At 44.3% G+C, this 18,629-nt stretch overlaps 1 protein-coding gene across 4 annotated transcripts in view; it reads right to left on the reverse strand.

Moving 5' to 3' along the window:
- The window catches only part of SYN2 (synapsin II), a 47,331-nt gene that overhangs the window by 4,234 nt on the left and 24,468 nt on the right, over positions 1-18,629 (reverse strand). For 3 of the 4 annotated variants that reach the window (XM_079794483.1, XM_079794482.1, XM_079794485.1), the window contains 2 exons: positions 16,645-16,794; positions 3,808-3,868 (listed from right to left, as the gene is read on the reverse strand). In XM_079794483.1, coding sequence (XP_079650609.1) covers positions 3,808-3,868; positions 16,645-16,794 — 211 coding nt within the window. Of the gene's footprint in view, positions 1-1,475; positions 3,869-16,644; positions 16,795-18,629 lie in introns of those variants that run through there. The other variant, XM_079794484.1, reaches the window with a different exon arrangement.

Here is an 18,629-nt window from a genome sequence, read left to right on the forward strand (position 1 = left end):
CACAGCAGAAGTCGGGGGGACAGGGAAGAAACCATGGGATGAGCGGCTTCAATCAAAGGTGAGCTCTCTACAGAAGACCCCGCCGACCAGAGGGACCCCACCTCTCTTCCCCAGAGGTTCCTCATGGTTTACTAGGAGGTCTCAAGTTCCACACAGCAGACACAGTACAGGGCAGTGGAAAGAGCTGTGGTCTGGGAATCAGAAAACTCAAGACATAGTCTATCAGTGACTCCTTGAGCAAGTCAGGAAACTTTTCTGGGCCTCTGTGTTTCTAACCATAAAACTGTTAAAAAATAAGGGCTACTTGTAGTTTTCTTTTAAGATGGTAGTGTTTCAAAGATGGTAATAGATGAGAAAGTTCTTCAAAAAGTATTCTGTGCTTTAATGATCATTGACAATCACAGACTTACATTGTTTTATGGAACTAGCCTTCGTCCCGCTCTGAGTCTACATGTGTCTGATTCCCACACCCCACCCCGCCAGGGCTTCATTTTAGCATTAGCTCATGGCCATGACTAAGATAAATCTTCTGTTTCCAGTAACTCTTTTGCTTTTTAGTACCACCCTCAGGGGCTCCAGTCCTTTTTGGGTGAATATGGTAAAATTCTACAGAAATCCAAGCCCCATTTTCCCCTGGAGATGTTGTGGGCACCACCTGGTAAAGAAGATTCCCCTACCTCCACCCCCTCAAAGAGGACCAGGATACCCTTCTCCCAGCATGAGACAGCAAACCATCTGTGGTCTGGAAAGAAAAAAGTCACCCTTCCTCTGGAGATTGATAGACAGTAAGTGTGGTACCAATGGCTCTGATTTTGCTGAGGGTGGTTACTATAGTCAGGAGTCAAAACATGTCCCCATCAGCACATATAGACTAGTGGAAATGACACATAATTGGCCTAGAGATCCAATTTCTCAGTTGAAATCTCAGTGTCCACATCCATGGGCCTACTGGAAGGAGTGGTTTATAGAAACTCAACGGCAGCTAAAAGTTGTGTTGTAACTTAGTTTTCTAAAAACACCAGAACACCTGTACCCTCTGAAGAGGCAAAATTCTATGTCTATACCATTGTGCACCCATGACTGTTGGCCCATTTATCACCAATTATCAATTATCCACTTTATCATCAATTAACAATTAATAATTAGGGTTAGTTACACATAAATATATAAATGAATGAATAAATGGAAATTTTCATGTTTAAGAATTCCCAGGTTCAAATTAGATAACTAGCAAAGATGACAGGTTAGCAGATTATTTCATATTAACCAGTTTTTGCCTTTTAAAAGTTTGGTATTATTTGTATTAACATCTTCTTATAAAATATTTCACGTTGATAGCTCAGCATCTTGTACCAGAAATCTGAAAGCTTTCCCACCTTGTACAGAGATGCTTGAATAGCCAGAAACTTTACAACTTAACACTGAAGACAGATATAACTTTTCCTTTATTGCACATTAAGCTGTACAAGAGAGTCACAAAAGAGAGGTACTTCAATCACACTTCCAGCATTAGCTGAGGTTCTCACGCTGGGTCAGTACAAAAAAAAGGGGACAACATCAGAAAAGAAATGGGTACAAAACACCTGAATGGCAATCCTATACTGTGATGCGTATGTCCCCCAGGCCATAGAGTTGTCCCTTAGCATGCTGCCTGAGGTCACATGACAGTCAGGTTAAGCTGTCTACTTGTGTTTGGCAGTTTTCTCTCCCACCTGAGAGACCTTGGCTGATACCACCCTGGAACCTGACTGAATTCAAATAGCAACTTTGTGTTTGTGGTTCACAAATGTCACATGAAAAGCACCTGGATGTTCACACTGAGAACATGCAGAGAAGCAACACCACTATCAGCTCACCACTTGGACAAAAATAATGAAAGAAATTCCTCCATTTGGGGAAATGTTGCTTTATTCCTTTCTATCATTTGATCAGATTGGGAGGTATTGAAGGGCCTGATTCTTAGGCAACTCACCTGAAGAGTGTAAATGCATATATGTATATATTTACAACCGATCGATTGCCATCATCATCTAAAGAAGGGATCAGAGACAAGCACATTCACACTCAGTGTATTTCCCTGTAGCCTCTGAATTTGCCAGCAACCTAAGGAGAAACCAGAGCAGTGCCCCTTGACACATAAATCATGTTACGTACTACCAACACTAGTTATTCCTCAGCCCTGGTAATCCAGAACAGTGACATATCAGTATAGAAGTGAAAGGGAATGTAAAAGTAGAGCCAGAAGCACTTCTTCTGAAAGGCCAACTGTTGGCATGAACTTCCATGAACCATGATGCTAGAGGAGGCCACTCGGTGCCCATCCCCAGCGTGGCCAGGAGATGGCAAGATGAGGCATTGAACCCGAGGCCTGCATTAATTAACTGCCTCATCACTGCCCAGGAGCTGAGTATTGGAGGGAAGAGAACTGGTGAGGGTTCTTCAAGAGCCACAGTTGTGCAGCCTTTGCCCCAAACACACACAAGGTAACATCTGAGTGAGACAGTTTTTCCCTAGAAAGATAAAGCTCTTTATACTTTAGACTCCAGAGCGCTCTCATAACAGCAGAAAACTAAAGCAGGAGTCCACCTCAGAGTTCTGTAGGCAGTGTACCGACTCAAGTGAAATGGGACATTTTAAATTTGGTCTCATGTTATGATGCCTCAGGAGAGGCCAAGAGCAGAATGGCCCGAATCCTTCCCAGACTTTTAGTAGCTCCCTGCATTCTATGTCTAAAATTGCTAAAGAATCATCTCTGTACATAGGTCAAGCTTTGGGAATACAAAACAGCCTCAGTTCTACAAAAGCACACACATGGCCAATTCAGAAACAGCAACAAAGAAGAAACAACTTGGGAGGACTGAAATCAACACAGAAAATACTCACAAGTTCACCTGGATATTGCACATCGGCGGCCCCATTTTTTTTTTCTAATCTCAAAGCTAATTATTTAATAATAAAAACAAAGGGTACACTGGGATGTAAAATACAAACCACATTCCTAGAATAGCTTCTTCTTTATGTTTCATGTCATCACTGAAAACACAAGAACTCTACAGGCACAGCCAGCATATTCACATATACTCAAACTGCACCAAATTTTAGCAAATGGAGAAAAAGGTGGATGGCTTCAGATTCAACGGATGAAGCTATGGAAATTAGACCTTGGAAATCTCTTAAACTTCTATCTAGTCATGCAGAAAGAAAGCAGAAAGCACAGTTCATTGAAGATCCCAAGCACATTCATGGAGGTAAGCAGGGGGTGGGGTGGGGGTGGTTTAATCTGAGCCTGGACCGGGGAGGAGGGGGTGTTATAGGAGGAGGGAAGGAGGAGTGGAGTTGGGTTTTATTTTTGTGGTCTTTGTTTCTCTCCTGTCCATCCCCTAGTCCTATTTCACCCCACATTATATAATACTTTAAAAAATATATCAAACCACCCAGAAGGTAGAGTCACACTGGACTTGGGAGAGGCACGATTCTTTTGTACACTGTTGACAAACAGCCCTGGAATCACAAGTTATACAGAGAAACGTAAGTGAGCATTACAAGCACGAACAGGAACAGGTAAACAACCAGACAGAGGAGCTGACACTGCATAGGAAAAACACAGTCCAGTCAGCATCGAAAGAACGCAGAAACGGCACCAATGGGAGGGTGAGTTGCTTCCCTCCCCACTTTCCTTTCTTTCCTTATTTGTTTTTGGCTTAAAATTTCTGCTTTGAAAAATTAACTACCAATCACTTTAAGAAGCTTGGACTTGCTTTGGCCCTACTGCAATGCCATTACAGTCGAGAATATACTGTAAACAACCTTGGGGGGCTGGCCGCTGAGGTGGGGTCTTGCTCGAGTCCGGATCCTTAAGTGTTCCACTCTGGAAGACAAAAATGTAAAAGAGATAAAAAGAAAACTCTAAGCAGATTCCAAAGAGAAGCCCTGTAGCTTTGTAGTGTGGCTGCAGTGGGGTCTGTGGGGTCTGGTCCCAAGGCTTCTGCTGTTTCAGAAATAATTTTCAGCCTCTAGGCTGTTGCTGGCACACAGGTGTAGGCAGTCTGGGGCTTAGAACTACTCTGATACACAGTGTATCCACCCCTTTTTCATTTCATCCCTTTTAAGACTTATAAGGAGCTTTGAGTCTTCCATCAGCATTTGGTTTCTTCTATGTGATCTGCCTGATGTCCAGGTTCCGCTCATACTCACAGGCCTGGCTTCCTGAAGAAAAGGGAAGGATCAACACCAAACTCCAAAGAGCAGGCTGTGCTTTCAGTGACTCCAAGGACTAACAGAAGTGGTGGTGGTGGTGGTGGTGGGGTGGGCAGGAGCAGGGAGGACCCTGGACCAGGTGACCAGCCTCACTTGGCTCTCTTCTCATATGGAGTTAACTCCAGGGTGGGATCAGCTCTGGAGCGGACTCAGGGGTCAGAGCCACTCTTTGGGCTGGCTACAACTCCCACAGGGAGGGACTTGAAGGAGGGGACAGTTGTTTGCTTTCCAGAACCTTTCTTACCCAGAGGGAAGGAGTATGATGTTCATGTTTGTAAAAGTGCTCAAGGCCAAGCTGTTTTCCTCTCAAACAGCATCATTACATTTTACCCAACAACATGGCTCCACTCCCATGCTTCCTCTCCTCCCAGCTGTGATTCTGATTATGCCCTAACAGGATCAAAGATGCATGTGACTTCAGTTTGTCTAACATTTGTATGAAAGGCGGTGAGCATTTGGAGCTTGAATTCAGCATAGGGGAAATGCTCTCTAAAGCCGGAGGGCTGCCAAGTGTGCCGATGGTGATGTCAGAGAGGGAGCTTCTGAGGCAAGGCTGTGAAATGGGCTGAGTATGTCTTCAGCACTCTCCCACTTCCTCTTTTAGTGCTCCTCTCCCCTTGTGACATGTCCCCGCAGCTCTACTCCCACATTAAAACTGTTTCTGCTCCTGTTCCCCATTTCCCATGGGGCTCCAATTCTGGCCATCTATCTTCTCTTCTGCCTATTGAAGCCCATTTTCAGCTCTACTGCCAGGAGAGCAGAGGTGTTACCCTTTCTAGTATCATGGTCTTTTAATAACAGTGATGCCTAAAACTGTTGTACTAAGAATTTCAGATAGAAGGAGGTAGGGAGCCTTTGAAATGTCCTTAGTGCCAACACGTCAGAGGGCATCCCTTATACCTATAATCCCCAGTTTCTCAAAGATCACAGCAAGAACATCAACACTTCTTTCCCTTTCTTCCAAGCACTCTCATGAGATCTGCAAGACTTGGTCTGAGCCCAGGCACTGAAATACCCACACCCAATAAGCTAGCTAGAGAACCACTGCCTCCAGTCAGCCATTAAGACCCATCCTGTTTCCCTCATCGCATCCAAAATTCACCATCTTCTCTTGGCCAACCCTGATCAGGCCTATATCATGTCTTGCTTAGACTACCAAAATAGTCTCCTCATTCTTTAATCTCTTCCCTCTCCAATCTATCTTCTCCATGGCTACTTATCCTTCTAAACTCCTTCCCTAACTCTAATGCTCTAAATAATTTATAATTAACACTATATATATGCTAAGTAACATGGACACTTTTATACGGCATTTACCTTAAACTTCACTACAGCTCTATAATATGGATGCTATTATCAACACCCCTAATTTTAGATAAGGAAACTGAGGCACATCTAAGTCAGGTAAATTGTCCAGGGTCATACAGTGGTGGCTAATGCAACTGGACTGTGAGCCCTGACAGTCTGATGCTCACCTTTTCTTTTCATTGCTTACAGAATAACATCCACACTCTTCAGGCTGACAGCAGGAACTTTCATCAGCATAGTTGGAATTGACCCTGCTAGCCTTCTCTCTCCCTCATGTCCTAAACACACTGGCTCCCATCAGGCCTGACCCCTCACTGTTTATTCTCTAGTCTAGGCCACTCCATAGTGTATGGAGGTCTAAGTCAAGTTCTACCCTATCCATGAAATCTCCCCTTCTGACTGCCTCTTTTCGATTGTCATCTCCTCTCTGAAATCCTATAATAGCATTTAGGAGACTTATACTACTGAAGGGGACATTTGCAGTGCTATCTTGTTATCCTGAAGACTGGGATGATGCTTCTAAGAAAATTGCCAAATCCTTAAGGGCAAGGACTATGTATCTTCATCTTCTCATGAATTCCTAACAATGTCCTAACCACCCCCCCCCCCCCCCCGCAAAGAAAAGTTGGGATATATGGCCTGATATGGGAGTTCTTTATTAAAAAGTTAAAAGAGCTCTGGCTGCACCCTAGCTGGTGTGGCTCAGTTGGTTGGAGCGCTGTCCCTGTATACTGAAAGCTCACAGGTTCAATCCCAGGTCGGGTACATACAGGAGGTAACCAATTGATGTTTCTCTCTCTCCCCTCCCCATCCTTTCCTCTCTTTAATAAAATATCCTCAGGTTAGGATTAAAAAAAAAAAAAAAAAAAGCCCTGGCCAGATAGCTCAATTGGTTGGAATGTCATCCTGCACACCAAAAGGTTGAGGGCTCGATTCCTGGTCAGAGCACATACCTAGATTGCAGGTTTGATCCCCGGTCAGGATGCATATAGGAGGCAACCAACTGATGTTTCTCTCTCACATTGATGTTTGTCCCTCTCTCTTTCTCTCACTCTCTCCCTTCCTTTTTCTCTCTCAAACCAATAAATACATCCTCAAGTGAGGATTTTTTAAAAGTTCAAATAGAATTAGGAGCCTGGCCAGTGTGGCTCAGTGATTGAACTTTGACCCATGTACCAGGAAATCGCCAGTTCGATTCTGGGTCAGGGCACATGTCCAGGGTTGTGGGCTTGATCCCCAGGAGGGGGCATGCAGGAGGCAGCCGATTGATGTTGATGTTTCTCTCTCACCAATTGTTTCCATCTCTCCCGTTCCCTTCCTCTCTCTCCAAAATCCATAAAAATATATTTTAAAAAATAGAATTGGGAATATTTTTGAATATTCAAGACTATCGTCATTTTACCAACATCATTAAGTACAGGGCCGAGCATATAAGAGGTCCTTAGTAAAAACCTTGTTAAGTAAATGAACATGCAACAACAACTACAATGAAAATCCAAAATGAAGCAGAATATAAGTCTTTTAAGAGAAAAATGTTGGTAAACCCTAGATGTTAAGCCATATTTTATTTGGTATCAACTCTGGTGAGCAGCTCTGAAAATGCTCTGGTTAGGGAATTAAACTCGAGGCCTGCTACACGTGCCTAATATATCAGGCACAGAATGTAAATTCCAAACAAGCCTCAAAGCAGCAGTAATTGCTTCCATCACGGCTATTTAACCAGCCAATTTTAGGACATATAAGCCTCAACAGTTCTTTCCTATTAAGATCTCTTCCTTCTCTTAACCTGGCTGCAAACTGGATGAGAGGTCTGGGACCAGGATATAGTGTTTGGAAATGGGAGCACAGGATACCAGGGTTGCTTTTTAATCTGCGTTCCTGACATGCTCAGATGGGCCTGGGTATTAACCCCAGGTCCAACACACACACACACACACACACACACACACACACACACACACACACACACAGCCATCGAGGTATACTTTAAAATTGGGTAGCAGAGTGACTGAGGAATTAGGCTTTTCGATTAGGAAGGCCTTGGGTTAATCTAAATCTGCCACTTACTAACTTTGTGACCTTGGGCAAGTTATTTTGCTCCTCTGCACCTGCCTTTCTTCAAAAGGTTTTTGTGATATAAAGTGAGATTGATTATCTATCTATCTAGATATTTATAAGCACCTGGCCCCAGTAGGTGCTACATAAAATACAACAGATGTTGAGATGGTAATATTAAGAGGCCTTTTCCTTGGAAGTTCCATTGTTTCCTAGGTCTCACTCCCATGATGGAATACCCCCTGCAGTGTGCTCCCATTCCAGAGCTTCAGAGAACTTTATTCGGTTGTAATGTTATAAACCTCCCCTGGGCTCCCTGACAAGCCATCAGTGTCATGGTCTTAATGCCTGAGAGAGATATTCAGATGAAAAACAGCAAAATTCATATACTTTGTGGAGCCACTAGACTGACTCTTGCCAGCCCCTCCCCCAAGGCTTCACTGCTGTGACTGCCAGTGAATTACTGTGGACATTGGACAAGAACATTTTAAGATGTCCTCCTCCATACGTTTCTCCTCTATGGAGGACCATAGAGCACAAGGGCAGAACCAGGGTCAATGGGCAGAAATTCCAGAAGAGCAGACTTTCACTTATTGGAAGAACTTTCTAGAGTAAAAACAGTGCAAGTGGCTGTTTTGGGAAGTAGGCATCTTCAGGTAGAAGCTAGAGAATTGCCTGACAAAATTGTTGCAGATAATATTCCTTCATTATGAGATAGATTAGATGAACTCCACAGTTTCTTCCAATCCTGAGACTCTATGATTCCAGGAGAACCTTTAAAATCCTATCTAATAATAGAGTAACGTGTAAATTACCATCACTCCGCTACGCCCAGGATTGGGCGGCGGGAGGCTGGGGGGCAGGACTCGGGGTGGCCTATCCGGCCATTGAGAGGCACGGATCCGCTGCCACTGAGTGGGGCTACCCTGCTGTTGAGAGGTGCAGGGGGCAGGACTCCCGCCCCCTGTGCCTCTCAACGGCCAGATCTGCGGCCGCTGACGGGGCCTGCCGCGGACACCCAGCTGCGCCTCTCAAGGGCAGGGTAGCCAGGTGTCCACGGCAGCCCCCCTCAGCGGCCGTTGAGAGACGCAGGGGGCGGGAGTCCCGCCTCCTGCGCCTCTCAACAGCAGGGTAGCCCCCCTCAGCGGCCATGGACCATCAAAAGTGGGGGAGCTGGGTGCCTGTCTGCTCCAGCACCAGGCCTTTCAGAAGCCTCCACCGAGCCAGAGGCTTCTGAAAGGCCTGGTGCACCAGTGGACAGGCACCCAGCTCCACCGCGAAAAGCGAAAGCATGTAGGGGACCCTACACGTGCATGATTCAATCATGCACTGGGCCTCTAGTCCTATATATAAAACTCTAATGGGAGAACTCCAGACTTTTACAGAAGGAACTGACACGAGTAATCATACCATGAAGGCTGGCCCCAGCTCTCCTCAGCCACAGAAGTATACAAATAAGATACTCAAAGATGAACTGAACCCAAAAGTTCCCTTCCCAAAGCTTAAGGGGAAGAGCTCCCAGAGGTAGTCTTTTGGGCTGGAGCCTGGGAATGTGCTTTGGCCACCCTTGTCTGGCGCCTTGGGAGTTCTGTCCTCAGCTCCACCGAGGTTATGGACTGAGGACTTCCCAGGGGCAATAGGAGGCGGGAGGAGAGTCCCCTAGGACTGTCCCATGCCAGGCTGAGACTCTCTGCCTCCACCCACAAGCCTTCCATCTGCTGGAGCTGAGGGCCTATTCCCTGTGGGGATTGGCTACCATGAGATCTGTCTCCAGTCACCAAGAGCCTCATGGGATGCCAGATTCCAGAGAAGTCTGGCCACTCTGGCGTCACTGCCAAAGTCTGGCCTGTAGCCAGCCCACAGCAGGAACTCATGGCCAGACTGAGCTGCAGTTTCCCTCAGGAAGTTGGGTTTACTTAAACAGGTAAGAATGTGAAGTCCAACGCTTGTGCTCAGACGCACCCACAAGAGAAGGGGGAATAAGTGGCCTTTTAGCAGCATAAAGAAAAAACCCAATAACCCTGGGCTTAGAGACTAACAACAAGTTCAGAGGGTGTCAGTTTGTAATAGTGCTTCCAAAAATATGATGCAGCTGGTGGTTCAACAGTGTCTCAAAAAGGGGAGATCACAAGTCCACTTCTCTTTAAGATGATAAACTTCACAAGAAGACACTGCAACCAGTTCTGGGTATCTCTTTTAAGGGGGACTCGGGTGGAATAAAATGGGTACATGGAGCAGATAGGATGGTGAGAATTGTGGAAATGACATCTTTCCTGATGTGAATTTGATGTTACTTAATCTCTGAGTCTCAGTTTCCCAAATGGGCTGGTTGTAAAGATTAAATGAGATAAATATGAAAGCACTGAGTACTAAGTTAGTCAAATGTACAAGCTCTGAACAAGATCAAGGACTAGCTTGGGTAGTAGTGAGTCTCCTGGGACTAGAGATGTTTAAGCAGGGTCTGGACAACCTCTGGTCAGAGGTGCTATATTGTTGCAAGCAGATGACTTCTACAGACTCTACTGGCTCTAGGCTTCCGTTAATTCTTTCATGAATTTTTCAGTTCTTTAGGTGTCTGAAAAATGGGACAAGCCCTTCATAGCTACAGAGGCTTGGGCCCAGAAAGACCCCATGGCTACTGGGCCTGAGCGACATGACCTGCAGGCACAGGCTTTGAGGGCTTTGGCAAGGAGAATGTGCAGCTGCACTCCATCAAAGCTGATTGAGCTAGTATCCTGCTATGCTGAATCCACTGGGCTTTAGTGATGAGAGAAGTCAAGGAGAAGATAAGAGTTGGTGATGTTCAGAGACTCCTTCAGGTTGGGAGGAGAGCAAGGTTTTCCGTTATACAGGGTCAAGAGTCAAAAGGCCCAGCTCTATCCAGTCTTACCATCCCCTATACTCTAGTAGGAACATCAAAAGGGAACAGTGCATGGTATTATAGGGCTAGGGATCAGAATATCTAGCTCTCTTGTTATAAGCTGTATGACCTTGGAAAAATCATTTGTATTCTCTTTGCTGATATGAAACAGAGATAGAAATAGCCCAAACCTTCTTACCTAGGGTTGTGTGACTCAAAATAATGGCTGTGCTTTATAAACTGTAAAGTGCTAGCAAAGTAATTATGTAAGTTGGCATCATCACTATTATTTAAATAATAATATCAATCCAAAGGAAAGAATCTCTAGTGGTAGGATTTCATGCATCAATGGAGAAGATATTGTTGGGTGGCTTCCTGTCACCTGGTGCATAGTAGTTGAGTATGTAGGAGATTCTGGGCTAAGCTATACCATGTTCTCTGCATATCACTGACCACATTCCTTACTCATCTATTCCAGCCAGCAAGGTCTCTGAAAATACAGAAAAGTCATTTCAGAAACAGTAAATATTCGCTCTTGAAGTTATTGGAAAGTAAATTACTGGTCTGATAGAGAAACTAAGCCCATGATGAAGATTTGTGGGTTTTTTTGTCAAAGACACCTTTAATTTGTTATCCTGTGGCTTTCAGCAGACAAGCTGGGAGACAGGAGCTACTATCTGAGGTCTCAGCAGGGTGGAAAGATGCGGAAGGAAAGACATTACGTGACTCAACTCTTGAGTGTTGTTGGCCTGGGTCCAGCTGCCCCCACCAAGGAGGAAGGCCTTGCTCAGCATATCTGAGACAGGAAATTAGGAAAGGGTCTCAGGGTCTGGCCCCAGGAAAGAGGCCAGGCCAAGCTCCTTGCTGGTCACACCACAGAACTATTCTGATCAGCTCCCCTAGGCCCCGCTCTCCCGGTCTAGGACCCTAGGGGGAATGAGGCAGCAGGAAGGAATGTGGTCAGAAGGTTGTAGGTTCAGTCAGAGCAAGGGGAACAGCATGTTTTCAGGGATCTTTCTGGGATGACCTCTGCAGTTGCCAATGCCCACCTTCCTTCCTCTGAATGGTTATATAAAAGATGCCCAAGGATGAGCTCCTCTTTCTTCTTTTGTGAGGGGAATGGCTGTTCTGAGGGCAGAGCTCATCTCCTGGATTGGGGCTCTCCCATAATCAGTGATTTCCTAAGGACATAAGAAATGTCCCAGGCAGGCAGTCCACAAGACCTATGGGAGCACTGAGGGCCAGGTCACTCAAGGTCAGAATGTCAGCTTCAAGTGATTAAAAATGTCCCTAAAAAGTTAAGACAGCCCCAAAATAGTCAGTTTCTCTTAATAGTCTGTTAAGGGATCTAGTCACTAGTGACTTTATCTGAATCTGCCTCGAATCTCCTCAGATTTTCAGTTTATACTCACTGGGGAATAAATTCTCTAAAGCCAGTTCTGCTGTGGGAAGCAGGAAGGCCTTTCATTTGTCCTAAATTTACTTCTTCTAAGCTAAGTGAAGCTCTCTTAATCTCATGGTTGGGATCTGAATTGTGCTCCCTCCCTAACTGCATGGCTATTCAGACTACAATGAAACAACTTTCTAAGTCTTGGTCTCCTTGACTTAGTCTCCTTGGTCTCCTTGACAAGAGACCTCATCTTTTCAAGCCTTTGTGGCTGGAAAGACCTGGCTGGAAATGTTTTTGGTATCTCTTTAGACCAGAGAGCCAGTTTAAAAGGATTGGCAGAATGTCCCACCAGAGACCATAGGTTACTAGGTCTCAGTCCTTCATTTCTGAACTCTCATCACTGCCTTTCCCAGGTCTGTGGCTAGCACATGGCCTGAATCACAGCATCTCAGATCTGGAAGAAGATTTTAAAAGTTACCTGCTCCGATAGCCCTAGCCCCTAGCCCACCCTTTTACAATGTCCCTGACAAGTGGCTCATCATGCCCCTGTTTGAATATCAGCAATGATGTGGCAGTCACACACTACTTCCCAGAGCAGCCAATTTCTCTCCCACTGTTACAGAGTTTACCCCTATCTTCCAGTGGGTAGGTTTGCCTTTTGGCACCAGGCCTATATCATGACAGCTATCAGAAAGCAGAAAATATTAAATCATGGGCTCCTTGAGATTATTACTATTCAACTGCAGCAACTTTAACTCTTAACCCTTTGCACTCGCTTGCTTTTTTCTCGAGCTGCTACCGATGCTAACCGTGTCGAGTCACACTCGACATCCGAGTGCAAAAGGTTAAAAAATACGTTTGCCAAATGCTTCAACCTCTTGGTTTTCTCTCCTTTAGAAAATGACCCAGTTAGAGTTTATCCTTGGTATACTATGACCTTCAGACTGGAAAAAACATTGCAAGTGTGGTATGAGCATTTCAGGGTAAGGGAAGAGGTTTGTCTTCCTCCCAGACACCATACATGTATTAATGCTTCCAAAGACTGAGTCTTAGATCACTCCTCATAGGTCTAACCCAAAGCTAAATAGAAAGCCCATTGGTATATAAATTCCCTGCATTAGCTATTTAGCCCTTTGGCCTTAGAAGATTTTATAGAAAAATAAAAAAAAGAGTGGGAGCAGTAGGACTGAAAAAAGATTAGCTACATGAAGGCGAGCACTAGGATGCCACTTCTATTGGCATGACCTAAAAGCTCTGAACTCTCTACTTGATGTTCTTTCTCTGATTCCAGTCTCAGAAGCAGCCCACGCCTCTCCAAGGCCTTAGGATGTAAGGCTAAGCTCAGATCCCAGATGACAGGCCCCACGGGGTCAGTGAATATGAGGGTAGATGGGAGAGCAGGGCATACAGACCCGGAGGCTTTGGCCATCACTGGCCACCAGGTGTCACTGCCACCTTGAGAACTGTCTCTCTAAAACACTAAAGTCAATAGGCAGCCCCAGAGCAGGCAGTCCAGCCAGGCTGAGCTAAGTTGTCACCAGCTTTGCCACTCACCTCCCTGCTTTCAGAGACACAGCCAGTGCCTCTCATACTCCTGCCCCTATTCCTTTAAACTGGTTACAGGAGCTGGCCTGGGCCCACTTTTATGACTTTGTTTTCTATGATTTACCCATTCTAGGCTATGGGGCTGGCTGACAATAAGGCAAGGTGTGCCCTCTACTCACCTCCCCCACCCCAATCGCTCCAGCTTCCTTTAGGTACTCTTCTAGAATTGAAGAAATAAAAAACTCAGGAGCTGCAGGTAAGGATAAAGAAGGAAAAGGAAGGAAGGAAAGGAGGGAGGGAGAGAGGGAGGGAGGGAGGGATGGAGGGAGGGAAGGAAGGAGGGAGGGAGGGAGGAGGTAACTTTAACAAGAGTAATTTAAATGGGATGGTAGAAGTGGAATACTGATAGGAATGGGTTGAAAAGAAAATCTGATATGATAAAGAGAAGATGGTGACTAAGACAACTCAAGATGATTTATTGTGAAGAGGAACAGAAAAATGGGACAGTAGCTGGAAGAGGGCAGGAGTTGAGGAAAGTCTTTGTTTTTTATTTTTTAAGTGGGAGATATTTGTGTGTTGAAATATTAATCTTATGGAAAAGGAGAAATTGAAGATGGAGAAGAGAGGGAATACTTGAAAGCAAAAAAGTGGAATCCAGATCACCAATAGAGAGTGGGCCTTAGAAGCAGATTCGTGTGGGTAAAGGTTCAGGTAAGTTGATAGATGTGACAGTAGGAATACAAAGGTAATCTGGTCTGATAGTCTCATGGAACTGAAGCCATGATGACTAAAATATGACCAATGGAAAGGTGCTATTATCAGGGAGAAATGGGAGGTGGAAATATGACCAGTACAGTCATGACTTCAAGCCCAAGTTTCAGCTTTTGACAAGTATGGCATACTGTTGGTTGTCTTCTGTCTTTTGGGTGGCCTGGGTGAAGGCAAAAGGTTCAGAAGGAAGCTAATAGAGAATACAAGACACTATCCAACAAATGATGTTGACCTCTGTAAATTTAGTCATGATTTCAATTTAGGATATTAATAACTCTTGGACACAAACTATATCTCATTCATCACTATAGCCCTAACTCTATTAACTAATTTAAGTATAAACTTTGGGCTAGTCCTGTGCAAGTCAGTAGTAACACAGACGAATGAGGCATGGCCTTAGCTCACAAAGGGCTGGAAGCATTTGAGAATTTATTTGCTAATTTAATTTAATTTAATTTAATTTAATTTAAGTATACAATAAAGACTTTGTCCTTACCCAAAGAGAGATTTGGCCTTTGTCCCCCATTCCTGAGAAGTAACCTATAAACTTAGAATTTCCTGAGTGATAGGAGTATCTTTGTTATTCATGGTGGGGGCCCCCTTAGACCACACCTTATAGTGTATGATTCTGAGGTCACTCATGGTGGGCTCCTTGGGCCACATGGTATTAACATGACCTCTAGGAAGGGGGGAATTGGAGATTGAGTTCTACCAGGTGATTGATCAATCAATGTCTATAAAATGAGACCCAAAAAAAATGCTGAATACCAAAGCTCAGGTGAGCTTCCCTGATTGGAAATCCGTCCTGTGTTATTGTCACATATGGATGCCAGGAGGCTAAGGCATCCTGAAGACAACTGAAGTTTTGTGTTTAGAAACCTCCCAGACTCTATCCTATGCATCTTGCTTTGACTTATTTTTTACTTGTATCCTTTCACGTAATACACCTGTGAGTATAATAGCTTTCAATAAGTTCTGTAAATCCTTCCAAAGAATTGTCAAATTTGAGGGTGGTTTTGGGGAATCTCTGAACTTTTTGTTGGTGTCAGGAGTGAAGGCAGTCTTGTGGAGGACTGTGCATTCAGACTTTGCAGTTAGGGTGACTCCATGTTTCATGTGATCTTAGAATTCAAAGGGATCTAGAGATCATGTAATTCAGCTCCATTCTATAGGCAAGAAAAGAGAGGTCTAGAGATGGGAAGTGACTTACCCAAGGTCACATAATGGTACGACAGAGTGATACTAGCCCCTGAGTGTCCTAAGTCCCAGCATGGTATGCTTTCCACAATATTCTGTTGTCACTTCAAATGTGAGGCTGAGCAGAGAAAAGCTTATCCTTGAGCCAGACTGGCTTTGCTACAAGGGATGTTTGCAGTAGCCCCTATATTTAGGGAAGCTCATTCCTTATTAGGTTTTCTGCCTTGACTGATGGATTACTCCTTAAAATATTTAAGCTGCAATATTAATGTTTATAGAGTAAGGGGGCTTATACCAAAAAAGAGCTAATGCTTTATAAGGGGTGGAAACAATTTTTTATAAAATTTCTCTTTGTTACTGAACGTTTATGCTTCAGAGATTATTTTCATATAATCTAAATTTTATTGCTAGAAAAGATCATGGAAATGTTTTTGTTCAACCCTCATTTTACAGGCAAAGATGCTAAGGCACAGAAATAGGAAGAAATCTATCCAAGTTCACTTCATAATTCAGTGGCAAGGACAGGCTAAACTCTGGTAATAATAGGTGACCTTTATTGAGTGCTTTGATGTACTCTGACATATTTAAGTGTTCTACTCCATTTGATTCTCATAACAACCCTAGGAGATAGGTGCTATTGTTCAGAGCTTTACTGAGCAAGAGATAAAAATGTCCAAGGTCACAAACCTAATAAATGGAGGGTCCAGGATACAAAGTTGGGTAGTTCTTGCTTCAAAGTCTACACTCTAAGTCACTACCATGTTCTACTTCCCTGTTTGAAATAAAATTTGAAAGAAAAATTTCTGAGAGATTTTCATTTACAAGTGATAAAACTTGAACCCTAAAAAGGATAGTAACTTCCCCTCAATGTCACATAGCTAGGGAAGAGCTAGACTAGGATTAAGAGTTCTTACCACTTTGTTATACAAAAGTTCAGTGGAGAGAAGAGTTTGGGTATATCTTTGAAAAGTGAGGTATCTCCTAGATGGGACTAAAGATTCTTGGGCCCAGGGGGTCTTTGCCTTCCTTTGGACCATTCTAGAACCATAGAGCCTGAAGTTCCATAACAACTTCAATGTGTACTTCCCCCTAGACCTGCAGAGGGGAGGGAAGAGAAAGAAAGGAAGGGAGAGAAGATTCCATATATCCTATTCAGGCCTGTAGGTATCTGACCTCTGTTCCATTCTAGAGCCACCATAGTCTAGAGCAGTGGGCTTGGGAATGGTTCTTGGCTCTCCTGTCTCTCTTCCCTGATGCTTACCTGTGGCTGCTGGGTGGTTAAGGGTCTCTGAGGAGACAGGACAGGGGTCCTAGACAGCAGCTGGTTCATCTTGCTGATGACTAGTTCGGTGATGAGTTGTTTGTCCTCTACCTGGTGTTCCCCAATTAGCGGCATACTGCAGTCCATGACCTGGTAGAAGATGTGGCTCAGGTTAGAAAAGGGTCTGGAGACATTAAAGGCCTGGTACAGTATTTCAGAATAAGTAGGACTTAAGCCAGTAGAAATAGGTTGGGAATGAAGCTGGTGTTGTTCTCTTCAGCTGAAAGCATGTTCCTTTGCAGAAAGAGGACCTTTGTCCCATCTTCCTTCAAACCTCTGCCATGGGCGCCCGCCAACCTTCACCCAGGCCAGTGCTCAATGAGACTGAAAAGTTGGTTACTGAAGGTAGTGAGTGGAGAGAGGTAGAGAGCCAGATAGAGTATAGACCAAGGGCTCAGAAGTCTGCAAGTGAGGGGACCAGGAACAACTGAAGACCATTCCCTTAACACTCCAGTTAAAAGCAGGCAGTTTTCATCTCTGACTTTTCACCCACACAAACTGTATCTCCACAGGTACTCTGACCATTAAATGACTAGACTCCTGCCTTTGCCCATGACCTGGGATGACTTCCCTTTTGCTCCAATCATGATTCTTCCTATAATCAAGGTCCAGATCAATGTTTTCCCACTCTAGGAAGAGCCTGCCTGCCCAGGATCACAGACAATGTATTCCAACTCTCATAAATGATGGATGACAAAACTGAGGCCCACCCAGAGAGGGGCGGTCTCACTATCTAGAACAGTGGTTCTCAACCTTTTTAATGCTGCGACCCTTTAATACAGTTCCTCATGTTGTGGTGACCCCCAACCATAAAATTATTTTCGTTGCCACTTCATAATTGTAATTTTGCTACTGTTAATGAATCGTAATGTAAATATCTGTGTTTTCCGATGGTGACCCTGCTAGCGGTTCTCAACCTGTGGGTCGAGACCCACAGGTTGAGAACTGCTGCTGTAGAGTCTAAGACCATCGGGTAAGAGATACCAGATCTGGGTTTCTGGGCTCCTAGCCAAGTATCATTCCTCTGGGAAGAATATAGTGTTTTTTACCATGCTTGGTCTCAGAAAGAATCATTCAATCTAATCTACTCACTTTGCAGGTGAGAAAAACTGAGGTCTCATATCATAAACTTGTGCCCAAGGCCATGGAGTGAATTATTGTCTCAACATGGGCTAGAAATCAGGTCTTCAGGTTCACCTAAGACCCTGCTAGCGGTTCTCAATCTGTGGTCGCGACCCACAGGTTGAGAACCGCTGCTGTAGAGCCGAAGACCATCGGAAAACACAGATATTTACATTACGATTCATTAACAGTAGCAAAATTACAGTTATGAAGTAGCAACGAAAATAATTTTATGGTTGGGGGTCACCACAACATGAGGAACTGTATTAAAGGGTCGCGGCATTAGAAAGGTTGAGAACCACTGATCTAGAAAGTTACATGTCAAGCAGACCATGGAGTAGCGCACTTTGGGATCCTGACACTAACTCTCTGCAAATACCACCAACTCTGGACAAGGAGCCTTTCCTGCTTGTTAGAAGACTGGGCAGATATGTGTGTGAAGGATTCATACTGTCACTGACTTTCCCTTTAATACAGAAAAAGGAAGTCAGCAAAGTTGTGTTTGAGGACCAGACTGAGTCAAGTGTCTCCAAGGCTCAGAGAGATGCTAAGAAGAATCTCCTGCATCCAGAAGACCTGATTTCTAGCCCATGTTGAGACAATAATTCACTCCGTGGCCTTGGGCACAAGTTCATGATATGAGACCTCAGTTTTTCTCACCTGTAAAGTGAGTAGATTAGATTGAATGATTCTTTCTGAGACCAAGAATGGTAAAAAACACACTATATTCTTCCCAGAGGAATGATACTTGGCTAGGAGCCCAGGAACCCAGATCTGGTATCTCTTACCCATTGTGTGGGTCA

Source organism: Cnephaeus nilssonii, assembly GCF_951640355.1.
Source record: "Cnephaeus nilssonii genome assembly, chromosome: 17".
Taxonomy (NCBI): Eukaryota; Metazoa; Chordata; class Mammalia; order Chiroptera; family Vespertilionidae; genus Cnephaeus; species Cnephaeus nilssonii.